General features: G+C 40.3%; 1 protein-coding gene across 1 annotated transcript; it reads right to left on the reverse strand.

The window, feature by feature from the left end:
- Positions 1-1,793: 1,793 nt before the first annotated feature.
- UBE2J2 (ubiquitin conjugating enzyme E2 J2) lies at positions 1,794-14,275 on the reverse strand. The gene is made up of 7 exons (XM_074975815.1): positions 14,111-14,275; positions 9,539-9,669; positions 9,207-9,247; positions 7,940-8,042; positions 7,682-7,820; positions 6,852-6,932; positions 1,794-4,610 (listed from the first exon to the last, which is right to left on the reverse strand). Exons 2-7 carry the CDS (start codon positions 9,667-9,669, stop codon positions 4,326-4,328), a joined length of 780 nt encoding a protein of 259 aa, XP_074831916.1. The 5' UTR covers positions 14,111-14,275; the 3' UTR covers positions 1,794-4,325.
- Between the last annotated feature and the right edge of the window lie 15 nt (positions 14,276-14,290).

Raw genomic sequence — 14,290 nt, forward strand, 5'->3', positions numbered from 1 at the left:
TTCTCAGATCTGTCTACACTATGACAGAGAGCAACGCTGCAGCGATCGATCCACTGGCCATCGATTTATCGTGTCTAAGCAGACATAATAGATCAATCTGACTGTTCTCCCATCTATCTCAATATTGCTTCAAAACAAGAATAGCTGCCATCGACGGGAGAGCCGTCTGCACTGACCTCACCACACAAGACACCACAGTACATACACTTCAGCTGTGCTATCTGGTATCTGAAGTAGATCAGTGATGCCAGGTAGAGAAGGTCTACGACCGACTGGTACGTGTTGCTCGATACAGTGTTCCAACCACCACTGTGGCTGCACTGTAGTGGTGAAAGGACATCTATGTATATAGTTTGCAGAGAAATTGAAATATCTGCAGGCACAAATGGACTAAAATAAAAGGTATTAGCTGGACTTGTAAAGTTTGTGGGTTATTAATGTTTTCACATGGATGAGTTAGGGCTGAAATTGACAAAAAAGCTGGAATGCCGTTCTCTCTCCCAAACCCAGGCTAAATCAGGCATTTCTTCCTTACCTTGTACGAGGCTGCATACTGTTGCCATTCTAAGATGCATGTGACACTATTTTGTGTAAACTCATGTTAATTTTGTGGTTATTACTCTTCAAAGTTTAAAAGTTAATCAAGAATAAGAGGTGGCACTTCTGCATTTAAAACCATATTAGATATAAAAAGAGCATGGAGAACAAATTTGAGGTTCTCTACTGAATATATGGAAGAAAGCAACAATTTGAGATACTAGTCACCCACATTAATGTTTAGCAGTTACTTCAATGAATTACTCTGCCAAAGTGATTTCTCCACTTCGTAAAGGTTAGTGCACTATGAACACCATATGTCTAAGAAACCATCTGACGGAAGACAAGCATCTGTTATATTTAAACTGGTTCATGGAATAGATCTTTTCTTGCAAACCTGGCATTGAAAATAGCATGCCAGATGTTTTGCCATTATATGTAAGTGAGGATATTGTCATCAGCAACTGTTTCCTCAGCAGCTTAAAAAAAAAATCAACTGTCTTTGCCTTAGTACATTTTCCTGTGCATCCAGCATCTCCAGCTTTGCTGTCTCCCAATACTCACTTTCCCAAAAAAGTCCCATAGAAAAACATGCATTTTAAACACAAGTACTTTTGTTTTTATTTGAACGGATACCTTTACAATGCAGTCATTTCTACTCCTCACAAACATGCGTAAAGTTTGCGGCAGAGGCATCAAGAATAGGTGGTGAGGTAACTTTCATGAACTGAAGATCGGGGTTTAAAAAAAAAAAAAAAATCCAATTACACACATGTCCAAAAATTGTAATTCTGAAAAATGTATGAAGGCTGCAGTTGAGATGTCTCATGATCAGAGAAAGCTAGAAATCTTTCCCAACTGTGAACTGCAATCCTACAGAACTCTAAGGAAATGAAACACAGAAGTGAAGGGTCAAGACACCATTTGTTCCAGTATGATGCACAAAAGGACAACTTCCAGTTTTATTATGTCATTAAGATAACACACTGCCTCAGGGCATGATATCAACATTTTTGCATGGCAAAGAATGATTAATTCCATCTACTGACTTTGGTAACAAAATCAAAGTTCGGATACTGCATACCATAGTAAATACTATTTAAGTTCACTAAAACCTACACAGGAAAGGATAAATATTCTGCTACCAAAGGCAAGAGTGTATACCATAATGGTGGGAGGGGGCAGCAAGTCAGCCAGCTTTTTAAAGATGCCCCAAAACTACGGCCAAGTCTTTTCATTCTTCCTTAGTGTGTTGGAAAAAAAAATCATTGACTGAAGACAAGCTCTGCTTTAAAAAAAAAAAAAAAAAAAAAAAAGTCAATCTTTCAAAAAAATTGCAGCATTTTTAGGGTTCTATAAATAGTATAAATTTTGTATTCCCCATTGAGGCACTTTTTAAAAATGGACTCCACCTTCAGCGGCCCTGGGCTAACCGCAAAGCCAACTCACTGGACCATGCAATAAAAAGGGTTGAATTTTGAACAATGTCCTCCTGATGTTATTAATTCTTTCTTCTCCAGCACATACATTCACACATGGCGTGAATGTAACACAGGCTACTTCACCATGACTTCCGCTTCATTCCCTAGCCCAAAGAGCCTTCATGAGAGAGAGATACAAAATGCTGAGCAGCACTCTGCTTAAGTATCTGCCTATAGGGAATGACAATGGTAGCAAAAGAAAATTGAAACATATTTCAGTGTTATGATCTAAAGAGGAAGCTCATCCTTTGCTAAAGATCCGTAGGCATCGCAAGCCAATCTTTAAAAGACAAAACTGTGGAAAAGATAAAACATCCCCCGCTCCCCCAGGACTGATAGGCTGAATAGTTTCTCAAAACAAGAGACATATCTGGAGCTTCTCTTTACAAGTGCGGATGAAGCATGTATGAGAGGCAAATTAAAAGAGCAATTATAAATAAAATTTGATCAAAAACAAAAAAAAATTTTAAACCATTTATAAATACTTTTCAAATCAAGACCATCACATGCTCTTCCCCACCCCAAATAAGGTCTGTTTTAAAATATCTTTAGTCTGGAGCTACACAGTTAGTTCTTCTAATCCATACCTATTTCAGAGAATTGGTCATAGCACATATTTTCTGATTATCTAAGCTATGTGGCTCATGGGTTTAACACTTTTTTATACAAGCCAGTAATTTCAAAATACCAAACAGAAGCAGAAAGAAATCCGCTATTAAAAACCTGCCAAAAAAAAAAACCCAAACAGCTCAGATAAAGCATGTTCTTAAATACCTGAGGTAACATTTATTGGGCTCTTAAGGACATTGAACAAAAATATGAGGTTGGGTGCAGAGCTTTCCACTCTGCAAACTTCTTTTACCGTTATTAGACCATAACATTTCCTGGGTAACTAAAAGTCATTGCCAAATATGAAAGGCAAAATAAGATTGCCTCTGTGATAAGTCAAACCATTTTGATAAAGTTATACGGGTTTTCCTTTAATTACAATTTTTTATCAAGTATGAGCTGTAAAAGTTGAACAAATTAGACCGTAGTAGTTTTAGTACCTACCGATGCTATCACAATCTCATTACCACCCACTGGACTGTACCATTCAGTGGTATATGCGAGGAACCAGAGCTCAGAATTTTTATTTAACAGAAGCAAAGGGCTTCTATACTTCAAGTAAAAGAAGTACTCTCTCAGAATAAGGTATTTCTGAAATGGAGTTTGAAAACTGGGTCAAGTAATTTAAATGAAACTGATTGCAAATAAATGGCTTAATTTACTGCAATACATGGCATTTTAGAGGAATCCACTATTCTTCTGAAAAGCTGGCTCAGTATTCAGTCTGTTTTCTTTCCTCATCAAGCCAGGTGGAGCAGTCACTTCACTCACTGAAAAACTCAAAATCCAACAAATCCAGGGATGTTTCTTCTGAAAATGCGCCACCTCCTTTACAGATTTATGTTCAACAGTGACAAACATTTTCTTTTTGAGCACAAGTTGTTTCACTGGTAAATCACTCTGACTTCCAATATGGAAAATTGTAATTAAGCAGACAAAACCAAAAAGTGAAAAAAATTGATTGAGCATTATCACTAAATCCAATGAAATGTTTTCTGAGTGCAAATGATTTTCAAAGGCTGGCAACTGCACTTCTTGTAGCCTAAATTAACTCCTCTTACATGTTATTGTGACAATTTAGACGTAACAGTTTTAACACACACACACCGTGTTCCCTTCCAATTCAACTAATCATTGTCATTGACCATGTATGCTATGACATTCATTCTCTATTACAAAGTGAACTAGCTGCTTTCTGTAACACCAATGTTAACATTAACCAAGCCGTCCAGATGTACAGTGAGGAAACTTGTATTCCACTCATTCCAAACTTGTACCATTGACTTTGCAAATGAAACTCTCAGCTGAAAATGTATGAACATATGATGTGTCCTATTTTAAAAATCATTCCATCTGGTAAAAAGTGCTAATAATTTAAGATTTTTAATTTCGGAAAACAATAGATAAGTGCTATAACAATCAAAGCATTAGAAATGCCAGTAACACATCAATAGTGCTTTGACTTGCTAGTGAACCACTTAAAAACTGTAGTGAGAACAAAGGAACTGTGAGCAGAACACCTTTTTTCTTCTCTAACCAATTGTACCTGCTTCATTTTCCAAACTAAACCCATGAGCCAACCAATATATTACCTGCATCATGGTAGCATGAATATTTATCCCAGTGACAAAGTCTGATGCCTGGAGTCCCCCTCATTCTGCAACTACCACTAATTTGGTCTTGGACTTGTTATGTTCCTCATTCTTGAGCTATGCTTCTCAGTACATACTTGACTGTGTAGGCAAAGGCTGCAAACCCAACTATAACAAACAAGTTCGCCAAAGCTCCTCCTAAGAGTCCATGGTTACGATTGGCCTGCTGGAGACCTGGATGATTGGCAGCTGCCAGTGGTACATGCCCATTGAGAAGTGGTATCCCATTTTGACCATGGTGCGCTTCCCCATCAGGAACAACATCTGGTAACGGGAGAGGTGGAGGTCTGCTATTGAGCTCTTCTTGTGCTTTCTGTTTTTGTTTGATCTCCTGGAGGGGGAAAAGAAACAATGAAAGGGATCATTGGAAGAGAAGCAAACCACGTGGCTTCTTTTCCAAAACACTATCCAGACAAAAAAGCAAGACTGATGGAGAAGATATTCCTTCTCAATCTATATCCACGTGCAGCTCTACAGAGACAGCTTCCTGCTCAGTTTTTATTCATAATGAAGTTAAGAGATGGACGTTCAAAGTCTCATCTAGTCCTGGAACATTTCAGATATATTTTCCAGTGATCTGCATCATTCTAAGGCAGTGTCTACACGTGCACGCTACTTCGAAATAGCGCCCGTCATGGCTACATGCGTTGGGTGCTATTTTGAAGTTGAAATCGACGTTAGGTGGCGAGACGTCGAAGTCGCTAACCCCATGAGGGGATGGGAATAGCGCCCTACTTCGAAGTTGAACGTCGAAGTAGGGCACGTGTAGACGATCCGCGTCCCACATCGAAATAGCGGGGTCTGCCATGGCGGCCATCAGCTGAGGGGTTGAGAGACGCTCTCTCTCCAGCCCCTGCGGGGCTCTATGGTCACCGTGTGCAGCAGCCCTTAGCCCAGGGCTTCTGGCTGCTGCTGCTGCAGCTGGGGATCCATGCTGCATGCACAGGGTCTGCAACCAGTTGTCGGCTCTGTGGATCTTGTGTTGTTTAGTGCAACTGTGTCTAGGAGGGGCCCTTTAAGGGAGCGGCTTGCTGTTGAGTCCGCCCTGTGACCCTGTCTGCAGCTGTTCCTGGCACCCTTATTTCGCTGTGTGCTACTTTGGCGTGTAGACGTTCCCTCGCAGCGCCTATTTCGATGTGGTGTTGCCCAACGTCGAAGTTGAACGTCGACATTGCCAGCCCTGGAGGACGTGTAGACGTTATTCATCGAAATAGACTATTTCGATGTAGCGTGCACGTGTAGACGTAGCCTAAGTGTCCTAAGCATTGGGGAAATCACACAATTTCTCTTGAGGTAACTATTCCACAAAGTAACAGAGTATTCCACTATTAGCCACTTTTCCATAATATCTACCCCTCAATGTTTTTCTCTTAATACAAACCCATTATTTATTTATATCCACTTAAACAGACCTAAAAAATTCCTCACATTCTTTGGAGGTTTACATCTTCAAGCATTTGCAGACAATAACTATAACACCTTCTCAGGGTAATCATTTAGCCGAACTATATTGAGTTTTTAAAATGTTCACATTTCAATTTTTTTCAGAAAATGTCTTTTAGGACCACCTTTATATTTGCCACTGTGAAAACCCTTGAGTTGGAAAATATAATTCAAGTACTTTCAAAGAGTTATGAACAACAATTCTCAAAGAAATGAAATGGAAGAAACAGGAATCCTCCAAGCATTTACTTGTTTCAATTAATTTTCAATTTTTGGAGCCCTAACCATGAGACAATCTCTTGGTGATTTAAGTGTACAGAGATCAGATTCTAACAATATTATTATGGCAATAGGCTCTCAAACTGCACCTGGTAATCATATTGGGTCTATCAGGAAGAGAGCATTGTGAAGAACAGAGGACTCCATGTTCTCTGGTCACTCTGCTAGCTGATTATAGGGAAGGCAGATTCTAATGCTTCAGTCTACAACCAATTCTGAGGGGTGGAAGAAGTGAAGATGAGACTTCTGAGCATAGAAGGCTCTAAGAAAAAGAAGGCTACTAAACACAGTATGGAACATACATAGACGTGTAATGGAGAATGTAGAGAATCAAGCTCTGAAATATAGACTAATTTGATACACTATGTTTCAAAAGCCCTGGTGAGAGATCTAGATCTACTGACTGATTACTCTATCCAGAAATTCCCTTTGTGCCTGGGAATACTGCTAACAGCATTAAATCAGCCTTGCTTTGTGCTCCCCCATGCTTGCATGCAAATTATGGCTGCATCCCCTGTATGAGTACAGTGGGAGAGAATACTTTCTGTAGGTTTTCTCCCTTCTCTAGCACATCTACATTGGGCAGCTGAAATGTGTCCTTAAACAAACACCTTTTGATTCTCCAAGCAACAGACCTTGGCATTTAAATACAGAATGTTTTATCATGACCCCTATGTTTTTAATTTTTGAACACTGAAAAATCCAGTTGTTTTAGAGGGGTCTCAAGCTGAACACCCAAGCTCGAGGAAGTAATTGACTAGCCTCTTGAAAATCTTAGCCATTTAATTTATATAATTTGCTTATTTATACAGAGATAAAATGTGAAAGAAAGAATCAAATGAGCTCCTACCTCCACCACTTCAGGGAACAGCTCACAGAAGACTTTATCTTTTAAATTAAATGTTAAGCTTTGTGCAGCAAGCTGTCTTTTCTGTCAAGGAAACAAGTAAGGAACAACAGTTTGAAAATTAAATTTTAAAATATATATTAACCATTAAAGCATCTGGAGGATCTCTCACATAAGAATGTTAAAAGGTGTTAACTTACTACTTAACAATTGTAGACACTTTACCTTTAGGAACATAGTTTTAACAGTAATGACTTTCTATAAACTGCTCTTTAGAAAATTTTAACTTCATTTCATCTGAATGCTTTTTCATGCTGTGTCTACCCGATCGAGATTTTTTATTTTTTTTTCTTTATTTTATTTTATTTTTTTTTTGGAGGTGGAAGGAACAGGGATAGAAATAGTCCAATAAAGGCAACAGCAACATTTTACAGAGACCTTTCACTTCTAAACAGTCGTAAGGTGAGGCCTAGAAAGGTGCATGAGAAGACAAGGTTACAAAAACCTTCCCTTGGATGTGAAAGACTGACCCAGTCAACAAAACTAACCTATTACTAAAACAAATATTTCAATGTAAATAGTTAGTTTAATAGTCAGAAGCTCTGCCATGTAAGTTATATTTCCTACCTGTGGTCCAAACCCTTGACTATGTTCCTTTAAAACACCCTCATCATCTTATCTGCCCTGTGACCAAACTCAAAGAGAGCCAGGTTTAGAACCCATGAATGCTGGATTCCAGTCTCGCATGTTAAGCACTGGGACGTTGCTCAACATACCCTGACCTGAACAAAAAATAACATTAAATTGAAGATGTGGTAATATTAGGAGCTTACTGTGAATTCTGAGGTTTCTATGCTGCCCAATGTGGGGCCTTTTTCCACCATAAAACTAAGAAGGCCTGTCAAGATTGTTGAGACTGACCAAGCTGGATTCCATGTATCCGGGTGGAAATCAGTGATCGAAAGACACAACCTTCAAAAAAACAAAACAAACAGTGCGCTTCATACCTAGCCATTAGTAAAAAGGGGAAATAACGCATACATGATTCAAGTTTCAAGACAGGTGTTAAAGTATTAGTAGAAAATGCTTACCTTGTATTACATTTAAATCTTCCATTAGGAGTTATCATATAAATACTAGGAGGTTTAAAAGGAAATTCTCTGGGGAAAATTAGTTTTCCATGATAATAGCCACCTGTATTGTATCAAAAAAAAAAAAAAAAAAAAAAGGGAAAGACTTGTTTTGCACTCAGGAAACACTTTCCTCAAATACTTACAATGTTGCTGCAAATAGTATTCAAAGGAACATTTACCACAGACATATGCCAAACAACAAAAACTAATTAACTTAAGCCCTTCATGGATACAATGCCAAGTCTGTACCTTAGGGAAAGAGAGATTTTTGCAGATACTATTATTCTGCCATCACATACTGCAAGCAATATTTTCCAGGTATCAAATTATTTCACCACACAGGTTTCTCCCTAAATGTATGTAAATACCACATTTTCACAAATGGAAGTATTTTGCCTGCTAATATCATGTTGGTCATTCAAACTCCACTGGAAAAATCAAATTTTGGAAGTACATCCTTTGGGTGAGGCCAGAGTACATAGTGAAATATTATAATTAAGAAAATTAAGTGCCTCTCTAGGGATCACAATTACAAAAAGGGTGTATGCCTCATATGATAAGTCAGAAAAGTTTTATTAGCCAGTGTTTTGTTTTGTTTTGAAGTAAAAACTGACAAAACTGGCTATTTTTAACACTAAAATGAGAAGTCCTGTGGCACCTCATAGACTAACAGATTGTTTGGAACATAAGCTTTCATAGGCAAAGACTCGCTTCATCAGATACCTGCACGGTTATGTTCCAAAAAATCTGTTAGTCTAAGGTGCCACAGGACTTCGTCTTGTTTTTGTGCATAAAGACTAACACCGCTACCCCCTGATGTTTGTTTTTAACACTATTCATCTGGCTCTACTGATGTGCCACCAAGCAGTTGGATGCTCTCTGCTTTTCAGGAGATATGTGGCAAGTGCTAAAAATCAAATTTTCTAAAGCAAAGAATGTGAAAAAGACAAGGAAGAATTGTGCCAAGACAATGAAGAACACTAAGGTATTTGTTAGAATTCCTTGGTGTTGCAGAGAAGCAGAGGATAATGCTAACACTCGCTCATTTCAGGAAGCTCACAAGTCAAAGGCATGTGTTATTGTTTTATAAATAAACTGTAGCACTCATGCATTTAGAACTACTTCTGTTACATGATAATATCCGGTTATACAATTATGAACTATTCATCAAATATTGATAGCAATACAAAGTATGTACATGCTTTTGCAAAAAGCTAATGTTTACCTTCATATGGAGTCATTTCAGGTCCTCGTACAACATAGTGCCTAAAGGAATAAAGGAATTTTGTATTAGAATAGGAAAACCCAACAAATTATATGCATCAAATTTCTCAAGGGAACACAAATTATACATGGGTTTCCCACCTCAGCTGAGCAGCTTTACATAAGACTCCGTTTACTACCCAGCCTCCCACACACTCACCCCCCCGCCCCCCCCCCCAAAAAAAAAAAAAAAAGAAGCCAATACCAAAGGGAAGGTGTATATGAAGCTCAGACATGATAACCCAGATGGTCTGGGTCTTTAGGCCCATAAGAATAATTCATTCTGATTCTTACCATTCAAGGATATTTGATGGAAGGGGTTCAGCACAGATATAAGGCACTGGATCTTTTTTAATTCGCAGGTAGTCCTGCTTAAGTCTCTGCGTCGCTGTTGTTGGTGCTCTCTTATTACTGTTGTTGCTCATCTAATTAAAAAAAATTAAATAGACATGACCTCAGTATACGCTTAATGGTAACAGGATTATTGAAGGGACTCTCCCCCAAACTTTATGGTGGTCACAACTTGTTCTTATTGACTCACCAGACCGACTACAGACAGCAAACTAAATTTCTGCCACCTTCTCCTGACTTCCTCATTCTGAAGATTCAATGCAGTTAGTTCGGTTTAAACAGATGAATGCATACACACACTGGTTTGCACAGTGAATCAGTAAGCTGCCAGTGGGGGTGGGGAGAAACAGGGGATAATTGCTCCAGGGCCTAGTGATACAAAATGGCCCAGAGCTTCTGGCTGCAGCTGCCATGCTCCTGGCAGGTCTGAGATTACAGCAGAGGGCTGACAGCCACGTCCCTTCTGCCAGAGGTTCCACCCTTTCCAGCAGTGCAGCCCAGGCTCCCCATCTCCCACCTTGCCCAGGGACCTGATGAGCCTGTCAGCCCTACTGAACAGAAAAGACAAGCACTGTGTTGCATAAGATACAGCCAAACATGTAGTCTGACCATGATTTTATTTGATTATCTCCAGTGCTGAGAAATAATTTGTTTTATGTGTTTACTTTTTCAAGGGGGTGAGGGGAATCACGCTCTAAATGTTTCTGAAAACTGAGAAAAAAAGTCTACCTTGCACAAACTGATTTTATTATTATTTACATTCTGGTAGCACCAAAAGGTGCCAACACCATTATGCTAGACACCACGCAAACAAAAATGCAAAAAGTACCCAACTCCAAGGCAAAATAAATACAGACAAAAAAGTAACTTGTCAAAGAGTAGAATAAAAAGTTTTCTTCCAAGTTCCCCATTGCATAACAACCACCATACGCTCCACCAACCTCCCACCTCCAGCTGTCAGACAATGTCTTCACAGACCCCTATGTCCTCCTTGTACCCTCCCAGTAGGAAAACTTCCAGTCTAACCTTTCCTTTATGAACTGCTAATTTCCCAGTTGTTTTCTACTTCTCAGACCGAAAAATTCTTTAAAAGAAGTTCCACTTAAACCTCTGGATAGGGTGGATTCCTAAATATCATCATAACATTGTAGGCACATGGTAAATCAGAACATCCCGCTACCCAGCCAGTTTCCACAAATTAAAATTGAGCAGAGAAGTCTGCTACCTGATGAGTAGCAGCTACCATTAAAACAAAAATACACTATATGAATGGCTCTCCATTATACAAGACACCTAGAAAAATCAATTGGATTTTGTTCCAGACTGCTAACTGAACAGATTGTGATGGTTGATACCCTTGACATGCTAAGCACAAGATCCGCACAGCGGGGTCACTATTCTACAAAGCCACTAGAAAGATTAGTGAGGGACACTGTATAAAAACTGTCTTAAAATTTATGTGCACAAACTCTTGCATAGCTTTTTCAAACTTTGATTTCTAAAATAATCTCCCCAATGAAAAAACAGTAATTTACTTGTAATTGGTTATCCTTACAATGGTCAGAAAAGCTAATTAGTTAATTAGTATGATAATATTATTAACATACACCTATTTTCTGTCCACATTCAATGTGATGTGCAGATTAGAAATGGAAAAATGAAACCTACATTTTTATTAAACGTTTTGTGTAAAGTTGAAACTCTAGTCAGTAGGAGCAAGGTTTTCAGCACTATATTACTCAAGAGTAGAATTCATTTCTTGATTCAATATGCATTTAAAGCAAAAGGAATTTTTATCTGTGCTTTGACTCTAAAAATTGAGAAGCCCCATTATGAAGCATGATGACATTTTAATGAAAAATGCTAAAAGAAGAATCATGTCATCTGCTTTAAGATTCAGTAAGCCCAAAGAAAAGGAATTTTCAATCCAAGTTATGTGTCCCCTGATACACATGCAGCTCCTACTGAAATCAAAGATATCAGCAACAAAGGGAAGTGTAACATCTCCTTGGGAAGAAGGGAAGAAATACCCCTTTTCAACTAACAGCTCTACAGGTTAAAACTCCCAAATTTGGCACTCTCTCATCCAGCAACATCGGACGACAGATCTCGCAAGACCAGAGCCCTGAGGCTGGGAGGAGGAAAGGCTACACAGATCAGCGGCAGTAGCCCAGGGTAGCCATGACTGGTCTGGCTGCAAGCGAGGAGCTAGCAGCAGCCAGGGACCAAGAGTAGCAGCCGGAAGCAGTGGCCTGGGCTGATAAGCTTACAGCTCATTGCTGGGGCTGCACGGGAAGCCAGGGCCTCTGGAAGCTACAGCCATGGCCATGCAGGAAGCTGTGGCTGGGGAGCTTGCACAGCGGGAGAAGGGGTTGGGATGCTACAGGAAGGGAGTCCAGCAGCAGCAGCGGAGGCCAGTAGAGGGACAGAACTGACCACCCATTGCCTGGGACTACTCAGGTCCCGAGGGTGCTGGACCAGGGAGGTTGAACCTGTAGCATATACACCCGTTAAAAACCTGCCAGTCAACTTTTTTCATTCAGTAGATCACAAAATCAAGCAAATGACTTGGCCTTGTTCGTGGAAATTTGACATCTTTTATAAACGTACGAGACAGCTCATCATTCAATGCTGTGGTTGACAATGAACTAAAAGAAAATTCTACAGACAACTTCCAGATTTTATTAGAGCCATATTATTACATGGTGTCCCTTGAAATATGACTGACTAGTGTACAAATGGACATGTTTTCCAAAAGACCAGATTTATGTGCTTTAGGATAAAAATAAAAAATACAAAGAAGATAATTGTGGGGGGAAGGAGTCTTTTTTTTTTTAAGAAGGAGCGTAGTTATACTACAGGTTGGACATGAAGCCCCAATTCAGAGAACACTCCATTAAAATAATGAGCAGAAAAATTTATAACTTATCACTGTTAGGCTGTGTTCCAAGGGTCACTGACAAAATTTGTGGAAGTTTGTGTTCGACCTAAAAAACTATTATTGCAGGTAGGGATGTGGTCTACCACAGATTAACCTACTTACAAGATATTGTAGTAAAAGTTATCTGTGAATGTCAATTACAGCAAAGTCTAGGGAAAAACAGTGGTCAAATCAGTAAACTTCTGTTTTGGGGTTATACCTTTTGTATGAAATGAGCCATCAGAACCCAGCTTTAACAGATAAATTTTCCTTTCAGTCTGAAGACAGACAATATGGATATTGGTAAAATTCATAAATAATCACCTACAACACCTTATTTCTAAATGGGGGAAAATGAAGTTTTGGAGGAAAAAAAAACTCTTAAAAATGAAGAAATTAACCTCTTAAGACTTTAATTCAAAATCTTGTCCAATACAGGTAGAAAAAAGCAGAGCACCAAAATCTCCATTTGATCCACATTTGCTAGAAAACTGACATTCACACTGTGGATTTTTGCTTTGTCTTTATTCCTACAACTTTTTCCCGACAACTAAATTAGATTTATGATCCTGCAAACTGCTCCACAGGGGACAATCGCGCTGTGTTACAGTTGATCTGTGTCAGAAAGCAAGACAGCTCTGAGAATGGTTGCATGAAAGAGAAAATTATATTGTAGCACCAAATATACAGTGCTACAGTCCGGCTGTCTTTCCTGAAATTATCTCATAGAGACACATGTAGCTCCTGTAAGTTAAAAGAAAAACATTTACAAAACTGAAAATAAAGATAACTAGAATGTTTAAAAAACACCTTCCAGCTTTTGTCTAGAATCAGGCTTTATTTTCTTAGTGTTTCTCCATAGCTTACACATACACTTGTGTGACCAAGCATCAAAAGCAAGACCCCATCCTGAAAATCTTTATTCACTTAGAGACAGGCTTGCAGGGTCTTACCTGATGGATGCAGGTTAGTAAAGAGGAGGTAACTAATGCTCGCCAGCAGGTCTTAAAAAGCCCCTTGTTAATAAAAGTGACGCTTATAAACATTACTTTAATAATTCCCTTTGCAATATAGCTCCCACACGCTGCCCATAAGAAATCCCCTCCGCTACTAAACTGCCCATTTCATAGATTAAACAGGCAGCAGGGAACGTTCACCGACAAGTGAAGAAACGACACCAGAAGACTGGCGGGGAGTCAATGAACACATCCCAGGGAGGAGCATCCGGGCTGCAGCTGGCGGAAGCCCTATTAGCTTTAACCCAGCTGCGCTCCCCGGAGACCTATCACTCAAATCCGCACGACGAGAAGACACGACCGCTCCCCGGCAGGCCCTTCAGTGGCACCGGCTCCCCGATCGCACCGACGGTCCAGCAACACTAGGGAGCCGCAGCCTTCGCAGAAACACCGGGATGTAGGAGCCCCTCGAGCCCCCGCCCGCAGGGAAAGGCCCGGGATCTCCCCAGCCGCCCTCCTGGGGCGCCGCCGCCGCCTCCCCAGCCGGCCGCACTCCCGCCAAGCCCTGACAGCTGCTGGTTCCTCCGGCCAGACGGGCAGCCCCGCGAGCCGCCCTGGTCCGGCCCAGGCCCCGCTCACCTCTCGCTGCTCAAGCAGGAGCCTCGGCCGCTCCGTCCCACGGGGAAGCGCAAGCAGACGGCGGGGAGGGGGACAAAGAACTTCAACCGGGACAGAGCAAGGGCCGGGATCCGGGTCCGTCCACTGCCCCCCTCCACGGCCGCGGATACTATCCAAGATGGCCGCCCGAGGGAGGCGGAG

This window comes from Carettochelys insculpta, chromosome 23 (assembly GCF_033958435.1).
Source record: "Carettochelys insculpta isolate YL-2023 chromosome 23, ASM3395843v1, whole genome shotgun sequence".
Taxonomy (NCBI): domain Eukaryota; kingdom Metazoa; phylum Chordata; order Testudines; family Carettochelyidae; genus Carettochelys; species Carettochelys insculpta.